Raw genomic sequence first — 11,515 nt, forward strand, 5'->3', positions numbered from 1 at the left:
TTGATTTTCATTGGGAGATATCATGGTGCAAACGCTGAAAATTCATTTGTTACATTTTTTTACGGTGTGATATAACTAAAGTTACACTTGTAGTCAAACAAATACAATATGAGTCCAACAACAACAACAACAAATAACCAGTCAATATACACAGGTTAGTCTGGTTCCAAGCATCTATTATAAACATATAGTCAAAGGGCAGGTAATACAGACTATACAAAGGTTTATTTAAATAATGTTTCTTTAAACTGGATATTTACTCAAAGAACAGATTGAAATCCAAGAAACTATAAAATCGGATGCATCCAAATTTAATACATGAACACAATACTTTTATACAATACAATAAAGTTACCAACATAATAAGGCTGTCTACATGGTTTAATAAAATACATATGATGTATTACTAAAAAACTGTTACACTTTATTAAAAGCACATCATGCCTAAGAAATGAATAAATCATGGCAAACAAATGTTTAATAATGTTTTAATAATGAAGCACAACTGAAGAAAGTATCACTGCATTTGCAGTAGTGTGTGTAAAAGTAGCAAGGTGTAATTAAGGTAGAATTTTAACTTCTATACAAAATAGTAATTCATTACACAACTGCCAATAAAGCAAAAGAATCAACGATAGTTCTTGAGTATTTTTTTTAACAAGTTGCAAAAAAAAAAAAACATTTTTTGAGAGATAAAAATGAAAATATTAATGAGGCATAATGGGCCTTTTAGGAAATATAATTGTGTTAACCATACTGCTTTCTTAAAAGCAGAAACAATTTGACAAATAAATGTTATTACTAGTACAAGTTTGCTGTAAACAACAGTGTGACCTGTATGATCTGGGTTACCGTACTAATCGTGTCACATCCATCTTTATAACAACTTATTTCTGTTGCCGTAACGGTTATAAAAAGTGCAAAAAGTATGATAATAAAAAACAAAGTTTTCAAAAAAATATTTACAGTGCAACCTTTGCAGAGTGGCCCTCTATTGAACAATCACCTATTTACAACAACTGTATCAACTCTTCCCAAATTAAGACCCTCCCTAGAGAAATACCTCTCGGAAACAACCAAACAACCAAAGGGCGTTGCTTCTGCAGAGGTTTAACTGTATATTTAAATCCGTTAAAAATATGAATTGGTATAGATTTTGTCGGTCGTCTTAAGAAGTTTGACTGTATATTTAAAAAAAAAGTTAAAATTTCGTTAAAAAGGAATTGGAATATATTTTGAAATATCAATTATCACCAATATTTCTCTTAAACTGACAATAAGTCTAGTCATAACTAAATGTATTAAAATGTATAAAAAAATGCAATATAATATTGAATATATAACTAAAGTCACGTCAATTGTTTTCACAATGAAAAATGATCTTTTGTTCCTGTAATATTTTCTTTGAACTTTTGCCACCATGTCGATGGGTAAACATAAGGTTTCATGAGGTATTTCTCCCGAGTGCCTTCCTCATACGGTCCCCAAGTGTCGTTTGGTTTTAGACTCGCTACAAAACGCTGAAAATAATAATCATATACATGTATATATATCATAGCAAATATCTGATCAATTATAATTATATTCATTTTATATTTCCATATCAACAGAAAGGATAAAATTGCTATAATTTCCACAATCTTTTGAGGTATATATAGGGAAAATTACACAAGCATGCATTTGCTTTTCTGAATGATTGTATGTGTAAATGTGTATTCATGACCCAACAGCTGTAAGACGTATAGAAATACAACCAATACCCATCCAATAAGAACGATACTGACCGTTCATATTTTCTTTCTTAAATTCTTCGCAGTATATTTTGTTAAGGAAAATCTAAATAAAACTTTAAAAGTACTATTTCCATATGAATGAATTTGATATCTAAGTGTGTATGCATATGTATCTATATGCAAAGACTATATCCATATTTTGAAAAGTTATATAATTTACAAACTAATCAAATAAATAGGGTGAGAGAATAAAAAATCCTCAACTCGCTGAATTTCTTATATGGACTTTCCCAACTTTAACTTTTAGGACCGTTCATTATTAATTTTAGGGGTATCAAGTTAAAACTTGAACGCTTGTTATCCAACAGTAAAGAGCCTGATCTGATTTCACGAATGTGCGGGCTGGTCCAGCTCTATACTGGTGGCAAAGGCTAATCACTTTTCGGTTGCCGCAGGAAAATTATTGTTATTATTTTTTACAAAACTTATATAGCACCTTTTTCATATACACATTCAAATGCCCTTAAAGATCCAGTATGTTGTAATAAAGGATGTAACAACACTTAAGTGAAATTTTATATACATGTATGTGTATAATTATTGTTCTAATGCAATTTTTAACATCCAAGAATATGTTAAATATGTACTGCAAATGTTTAAACACATTATATGTAATCATTGAAATATATGCATTAATTTCTGTTCGAAAAATTTGGCTTAGACTTTATAGAAAATAAAATTCTAATTACCTCCCTTTATTTACATGAAATGTAAATTCGGTAATACCTTTACAAATAATGCTTTTTGGAACATACAGTATTGATAAATCTTCATTTGAGCATCATATTTATAAAACCATATAAAAAATTGACTTACAGGATCTTTAAATAACGAATGTTAATAAAAAAGATTGAATGAAACTGTACCTGTAACAGTGAACCGTCTTGATTTATTACAGAAAATATTCCTATAGCTACCATTGCTGCAATAGGTAACATGCCGACCATTATACCACAGACCAAGGCTCCTTTACTGTATTTATACCCGTCACCATACTCCGGAGCGGAATATTGCGTAAGCAAGGCGAAGAATGCAATCTGTAAGAGAGAATTACATTGTAATCATTTCTCCTTCTTATTCCTTTTTTTCTCAGAAATTGGTCAGAAATTAAAGTGTTCTTACAGAACCATTTTATATTGCACACAAGTGACGTTCATATTTTCACTGTTTTTCGTGTTCTTAATTAATCAAATGGAGTATCATGCGGGTAATTAAGTGCCCTCTATAGATGCCATAAGCCGATCAATTCGAATTTGACGTCCTTCCACAAATTTCTTGACGAAACTGTTGTAAAACATACAATGACTGTTTTGTTAATCTTAAGAGATATCCATTGTTACGACATATAAAGCTCCCACTGACTCCGGGGTATATGGTTTCCACCGAATTTAACTCTCCGGGAATATAACTTCCGCCGAGTTTAGCTTTTCGGTGAATATAGCTCTCGCCGAATATAGCTCACCGGCAGATTTATCTCTCCGGGACAAAAAGCTCCCGGGAAATATTGTTCTTGACAAACATAGCTTAAAAATATACAGCTAGCTTTCGGGCAAATATTGTTCCCACTGAATATAGCTCTCTCTTTGGGAATGTATAACATATCTGACGTCGAACATAGCTCTCAAGGATTCGCATGTTTGATAAAGCTCCCGGAGAGCACAATATTTGTCAAGGAGCAATAGGCGCAGGCTCCCAAATGAGCTTTATATGTAAAAGCGCAAAGGATAAAGCTCCTTGTCAAAGCGCAATAATGCTGAAGAGAGCTGTGTGTGTGACGTCACAAATCCACAAATCCAGGGTGTCAATCATCATTCATTTGTTATTGTCATGATTTCAGTGCTCTCTCATGCCTTATTGACTTGATGAGGTGCATACATGCCACACTACAAAACACACTCACTTCAAGTTAATAAGATTGATCCTTGGTATGTATTTCATATAATTTATCACAACACAAACAACAAATAAAATACTGGCTTAAAAAGGACTTTCTTACCGTAATAAATAAAGGAATTATGATGGTCCATAAAACGCGAAGCGCTACAGAAACATTTCTCCCCGTCATAAAATATATATCCCGGGCAAACCTGTCAGTACCTGGAAAAAAAGAGTGTTTTGTATTATTTCAATACAATATGCAATCGTGCAATAAAGTAATATTAAAGGCCCATTATGCCCCACAAATGTTTTCATTTTTTTCTCAAAATCTTTTATTTTTTTGTTTTCTTTTACAGTTTCCAACAAGTTACTCAATTACCAGTTACCTTCTTCTGATGCTTTTTGGCAATAAGTATATTTCTAGTGAACGGAAGTCAATATACAATATATAATATTTTGTTTACGTTTTGCTACATCTATGATATATTATTTTACATTTAGCGCTATTTTTTCAGGCAACATGCATCGAACATGCTCTAAAACCATTATTTAAACGTTTTAAAACTCATGTTTGCCCTTTATTAAGAAGTAAATATTCATTCCTTACAATGTGCATTTAGATAAAATCCCAAGCGTACTGTTATGGCAAAAAATCTGTTAAATATGACAACATTTCAGTTTGACTTTTCCTTTAGAAATGTTATTCTTTTAAGTAAGAGATTTTGACGTTGAACAGATCAGTTCAACTTAATATTTTATTTCTTATCTAATGGATTTGCCCTGCTTTGAATTTGGAACAGTCCATTTAAAGTCACAGGGATTTCAAAAACAAAATACAAAACTGAGCTTCCAATTGTTTAGTGCCCGGTTCACTGTGTGTAGAAACCGTCTACTTCCTGTGATCGCAAAAGACGATACAAGTTGAAGTGTGTCAGCTCGCAATATATGATACAGTGATCGAAAAACGGGGCTTGTAATTACAATACCCCATACACAGTGAATTGTATAGACTGGCAGAAAATGATACAATGATTTCGTTTTTACACTGTGCGAGTATATTGCACGGATGCACATGTTAATGGCAAAGGCTAATCACTTTCGGTTCAATCAGCTTAAAGGAACTCCACTGAGGTCTAAAAACGTCAAATATCATTTTTACATAGATCAGCTTGGGCACTTCAAACAGACCGATTTGCAAAAGATAATGAAGAAATAAACTCATAAATAAATTGAACATCGTGATACTGAGCCATTCTTAGCCAAATTTAAGTGAAAGGCATTGCAACGCATTTTCATTTTTTGTCATTTTTCAAAAGTACAATAGTCAAACTGCCATTCTGGAAAAATGAAGTGAGCGAATGATCTGAAATTTTGCACACAAGTTACTGGTCAAGACATACATCAATTGGAACATAAATTTCGAAAATTTATTTCTTGTCCCCTCATGTTCAAAAACCTCAGCGGAGTCTCTTTAAACCATGGGCTTATCTTTTAATTTAAATGAAGAAAAAACAATCTATTTGCACATAAGGATACATAAATAAATAATCCATTTAAACAATATGAGCCACGTCACGACAAAACCAACATAGTGCGTTTGCAACCAGCATGGATCCAGACCAGCCTGCGCATCCGCGCAGTCTGATCAGGATCCATGCTGTTCGCTTACAAACCCTATAACAAGTACAGAAACTGATAGCGAACAGCATGAATCTTGATCAGACTGCGCGGATGTAGGCTGTTCTGGATCCATGCTGGTCGCAAACCCATTATGTTGGTTTTGTCATGGCACGGCTGATATAAAAGCTTACCATATATCCAACAGATTGATACACATTCAAACAGAGACCCAATTAATAAAGCAAAGGAGGAGAAATACCAGTCGGCTAATTGGAAAAGGTAAATTCCGCCCTGAAAAAATGAAAATTAAAAATTACGCTAAAAATAGAACTATATGTTAAATTAAACTGTTTAGAAGTCAAGTTTATTTTGATAAAGAGCATATGAACGTCCTAAATAAGTGAATCACGTGAACATTAATATTAACTGCATTCAGTCATGCAAAATCCTAAACAACTGTCATTCTACTCACTTTACTGTCAAATAACATAAAGACATACTTTTCTTGATCAATTATCAAAAGGAATGCAATAAATATCCCTTGTACTTTAAAATTTGTTATGTAAAGATTTATGTAAATTTTGTTTTAATTTTTAAGTAAATAAAACAGTTTTACTGCTACAAAAAAATAAAAATAAATAAAAAAAGGAAAAGAAGCTTCAAAATGATATTTGTTTACGAGACAACTAGAAAATCTTACATTCATTGAGAGCGGAAGTCCTGTGAGGAAGAAAAAGAATCCTGTAACTATGTTAACAAGAACGCGCCTCTTCAGTAACTGACGTGGAAATTGGTCAATAATGCCACTGGTAACCGTCTCTATCATTCCAAACTAAAACATATATGAGCCGCGTCACGACAAAACCAACATAGTGTGTTTGCGACCAGCATGGATCCAGACCAGTCTGCGCATCCGCGCAGTCTGATCAGGATCCATGCTGTTCGCTTACCATCTCTATTACAAGTGGAGAAACTGACAGCGAACAGCATGGATCCTGATCAGACTGCGCGGATGCGCAAACGAACTATGTTGGTTTTGCCGTGACGCGGCTCATATGTATGTTCACTTATGATATATTAACAGTGATTCAATTTTTTCATAATCAAAATATAATTTTGCATTTTTTATTAGCTCATAACAGTGAACGTTCGTCTGCTCGATTGTTACATGTAAACAGAAAGTTTGTCTTAAATATTGTCACGTTCGTCTGCTAGATTTGTCAGATATAAAAAGAAAGTTTGTCTTAAATAGTGGGAGGTCGTCTAAAGAATGCAATGTATAACTCAAGGTAGATTTGTGTAATTTAAAAGATGAATCGAATCATTTCATCCAAAAAAATCCAATTGAAACGTTTCGGCCATTTCCGTCAGTCTTTGGATAAAGATAATAGCCGAAGACGTTCCGATTGCAAAAAAATCTCGTACTTGTGAGAAATCGTCGAGAATTTTGTAAATATTAGAAATTTATAACGTATCTATAACATATGAAAAGAAATCATCTATAGAATTTAAAAGAAAGCAGTCTACATCTCTAAAAATATCAAAAGAATATGTGCGACATATTGGACATAAATGGAAAAAGTTATTGTAAATTCTTACAATGCTGTCAAAGACTACCGTGATCAGCATAAGGAAAAACAGTACAGACCAAAGATGTGGTACAGGCATCATGCTAATTGCTGTTGGAAACACAACAAACGCCAAGCCGGGTCCTGTTGAAGAAATTAAACGTTGGTTTATACAGAATTTATTAAAGTTCGATTGTCAAGGCAGCTATAATCTTATAGACACACTTTCGAGTCCGTCCCTGGAACCAACCAGTACTGAGCATTGGGTGTAAAGTTTCTTGCTCATGGAAACAACGACTTGCCCCTGACGGGGTTTGAACATTGAAACCAAACGTTAATTTTGCAAGAATTACGTATAACATCATATGTATAGACAAGACACTTAGCCGCTTATATATTTACATAATAAAAAATCCATTCTTTAGAAAATGCGCTTCATAAAAATATCTACATAAGGCTTGTTCGTCTTCTTTTTCAATTTAATAAAACTCTACATCATAAGAATAACTGGATAAAATATGTATTGAAAGAAGCTTACTTTTAAGTCCGTGGATATCTTAATTTGAAGATGGTACTATTGTTTTTTTATATAAATTTGGATGTAAAATTACATTTGTTAATAAATTCTTATTTCTGCAAAGACTTCATGGGTCATTTATGCGTGTTATTTATAAACAACTCTAGTCGATTCAATGGTTACTCCTTCTTGATTCTTTGCAATCCTAATTTATTTTGTTGCCAATACCAAAGTTGTAATCATTTCCTTCTGATTTCTGGCACTACTTTTTACCACACATAGTCTCGTTACATCTGGTCATTTCAAATAGAATTCTATTTTGAAGATCCTGAATACATTGATGAATTGTATAAGTGCAAGCATACCCGATTGTTGTGCTATTTTAGCGACTGTCATGCCAGAAGACTTTGCCATAAATCCTAGTAAAGCAAATACAACCATGCCGTTGTAAAAGGATGTAAAACCAGCAAAGACTACACAAATGGTAGAGGACCTGTAAGGAGATTTATGACCTTTCAACACTTACACACATACCCCCGTGACCAAATGGTTAAAGACTCCTTGCCCTATAACAGAATCGGGTTCGAATCCCATTAGAGACACTGGTTTCTTTCATTTCGGGAATCTATAGGGTTAGCTGAGGGTACGGACGGTGGTTATATTCAGGTGCCAACTCATGCTTGTAGAACATACCTAGATATCTCTATGAGTTTGTTGGAAGTTGTTGTTGTTGTTTTTGTTTTTTTTTGGTTTTATTTTGGCCTTTTTTAAACATTACAATTTGAAAAGCATGTAAGATTAAAAAGTTTTCGAAATAAACATGTTGATAGTTCTATTCAGAATTCTATATGAATGTATAAATGGACATACTATGTATACCTTTCATACTGTGTGTTTTGCCCAAGATTCGTACGAATTATAAAAACATGTTAAAAAGATCAAAAGGTTGAAGGATCATTAAGTAAAAACGACTATCTTTTAGAGTAAGTGTTGAGTGTTAAGAATTGGATTAATTATTAGAATAATCATAGTAAGAATTTATCATCATTATCATTCTTAAAAATTCACTTTCAAATCCCAATAGTATTTTTTATCTATTAAATGTCTCTAAAAATAGCAACATTCATTTATGAAAGTTAATGAGCTTAAATCATACAGCTTGGCATTACCAGAAAGATTTCTGATGGAATTTGTTGTAACTTGACATGGTGATTACTCCGCCCCAAGTCGGTCCTAATGAATAAAACACTTGTAGAGCCGCCTCTAACCATACCTTCAAAGAAATATTCAAATAAGTCAAGCATTTGACGTTAGTAAATAAGTTTAAAGGGACTCCACTGAGGCTTTTTTTGACATGATGGGAATAGAAATAATTTTTCGAGATATATGTACTTTCTGAAGCCGGCCTTTTCAAATACTTTGTGTGCACAATTTGTTCAGTCCGTTTTAACAGAATACTTATATTGATTGTGAAAAAAAGAAATGATAAAATCAATGTGTTTAAATGCTTTAAACTAAAATAAGGCTTAGAATTGCATAAAAATACAGTATAAATGTAGTATTTAGAAATAATGATATAAACCTTCAGAATTTCATTGAATTCTGTAGTTAGTGTATAGTAATGGATAGGTTTACCTGTGTTGTGAGAAGTTTGGAAAAGTCAGGTTCCACAAATGTTTTGATACCATCAATAGCTCCATCAAGTGTTAGAGCCTTTATAAAAATTATCGTCAAAAATACGTAAGGAGCCGTAGCCGTAACATAAACGACCTGAAATATAGAATATCATTTTTAATCAGTAGTATGGACGTTTTATTTAATTTTGTCACCAGTGCGCTTCCATACTGTGTTTCGCGTCGCACCAACACAGTAAAGGTCATATGATGACTTTTAACGGTGGAAGAAGACCTGTGGTGCCCCTCCGTGCATTATTTCAGGCATTAATTCAGGTAGGTACAAACGAGGCCCTGAGTAAAACCACAGATGTTCTTTTAAGCTAGCTGGACAAGTTCCTCACATGAAAAAAATCCAAAGTCTCTGGTGGGATTCGAACCAACAGCGGTAAGGAGAAAATGGTTTGAAGCCAAATGGCCGAACTAGTATGTGAAAATTTTATATATACATGTATATATAACATATCTTGACAAATTGAAAACGATGCTTTTACTTACCTTTCCAAGAGATTTAACACCTTTGATGACGGCCGCCACACAAAATAACCAAGCAAGGAATAGTCCGATCACAAGATGCAACTGTAAACTTCCCATTTCCTCAAGACCACGTGACCGTCCAATTACATTATACCTAAATAGTGTAGGTATAAATACGGTCATGCCAATAAATCAATTATATGTAATTGTTGTTTTTTAACACACTCACGCACGCGCGCACAAACACACACGCAGACGCGCGTGCGTACACACATACGTCATATAGTTATCATTGTAAACAGTTGGGATCCAAACGTTTATTATATGAAAAGTACTTGCAAAGAAAAAATATCATCATCATTGCCGATATAGGACTACCGCTTCAAGAATTAAAAAGACAATAAACGATAAACTATAAAATTGCGGGAAATATTTTAAAACTATATACAGTACAGACTAAAAAGTTAATTGAAAATAATACACCATTTTATTCATAAATTTCAAAATTTTGCCAAATTAGGGACCATAGTAATTATGTGGTTACGGCAACAGTCTCAAACACGTAAGATATATGAAAGGGGTTGAGATAAACCCTTCATTAAACACTTTAAGTATTTTTTTTACAGTTTCACGTTTATCGGTAAATGTTGATTAAAAAATAAGTTCCAATGTAAAAAAAAGCTTTAAATCCGCGGTTTATGTCTAAATTTCTGGACTAGGGTGCGATCTATGTGTTTGTGTGTTGTTTTCGTGTGTGTGTGATTTTTGTTAATGCTGTTGTTGTTGTTTTAATTCTGTCATCATTATGGCGAATCATCTCGGCAAAAAACATTTATCCAAATACCATCAATAAAAATTTAAGGGTCGGGTAGGGCTTACTTGGGTGGAATGGGTGGTTTTTGATTGGCTAGGTTGCCCGAAACAAAGAAATAATTTGGGCCTAGGTAATGTTATTCCTTCCTGCTACATGTATCAGTTAAAAGTTTTAACATAAAGTTATATATACTCACTCCCAAAATTCGTAGGCTGAGGAACTTGACATGGTCACCACTGATGTAATATTAGATGGCGAAAGTGGAGATGGATCGAACAACATACTGGCAGTCATATTGTATACTTCCGCATGTGTGTAAATAGTTCCGTTAATGGACGAACTGTTTGTATGAACTGCATACGAGTCTGTAGATCTTCCAGAAACTAAGTCCGATATTACTAAAATTAGAAAAATTACACCAATATACAAGGAATGCCGTCAAATAAAAAACATCTCTTACCAAAAGCGTTCATGCTTTTATACACATAACACGTTCAGCTCCAAATACTAGTTAGGATTATGTTCTACGAGAACGACTATGTGGTCATTTTGTCGTATTTTCGTGTTTTCATCTGACGCCACGCGGAGCCAAAAAAATTCGACATTTGTATTACACAGATCAGCCACCATTATTTACAGAACAAAAAAGGGGAAAACCCTATGAATTCTATTTACTTGAGTAAATTTTGAAAATAAGGTTGGTGCTAAGATATTATTTTTCAAAGTTCTGTTATAAGGCGATTTGACATGCATGTAAATAAATTAATGCATGCAATAAACAAATTAAAAAAAACGTGCGGTTCAGCATATGTAACATTTGAATAAAAAGAATAAATGGTAGCCCTTTTTTGTCAGTCGAAATAATGTATCAATTTGAAGCAATACCTGTGCAGTTGACCGTGTTCCATGAGTTATTACATGTAGTCCAAGGCAATGTGGGAAGGAAAGAACTGTACAAGAAGTATAGAACCCAGGCTAAAATACAGATTACGTACCATAGCACCGTAAATGACAACATAACTTGTAAAATACCTATACCTGTAATCAAAAGAAAGTAATTGGTTACAGAAGATCGCATTATCTTACCATTGAAAATGTGTCAGAGCCATATATGCACAGTACGTTAACTGGAGTACATGTATTACTTATTCATACTCCAATTGCCGCATCAAAAT

At 33.3% G+C, this 11,515-nt stretch overlaps 1 protein-coding gene across 1 annotated transcript; it reads right to left on the reverse strand.

Annotated features, from left to right (window-relative positions):
• Positions 1-1,214: 1,214 nt before the first annotated feature.
• Positions 1,215-11,382, reverse strand: LOC132733490 (sodium- and chloride-dependent glycine transporter 2-like). Its single transcript, XM_060720141.1, has 12 exons — positions 11,226-11,382; positions 10,537-10,738; positions 9,548-9,680; positions 9,012-9,146; positions 8,546-8,649; positions 7,742-7,869; positions 6,891-7,003; positions 5,992-6,123; positions 5,483-5,582; positions 3,790-3,890; positions 2,660-2,830; positions 1,215-1,520 (listed from the first exon to the last, which is right to left on the reverse strand). Exons 1-12 carry the CDS (start codon positions 11,356-11,358, stop codon positions 1,365-1,367), a joined length of 1,608 nt encoding a protein of 535 aa, XP_060576124.1. The 5' UTR covers positions 11,359-11,382; the 3' UTR covers positions 1,215-1,364.
• Between the last annotated feature and the right edge of the window lie 133 nt (positions 11,383-11,515).

Source organism: Ruditapes philippinarum, unplaced genomic scaffold (assembly GCF_026571515.1).
Source record: "Ruditapes philippinarum isolate M1 unplaced genomic scaffold, ASM2657151v2 ctg842_1_1_1_1, whole genome shotgun sequence".
Lineage (NCBI taxonomy): Eukaryota > Metazoa > Mollusca > Bivalvia > Venerida > Veneridae > Ruditapes > Ruditapes philippinarum.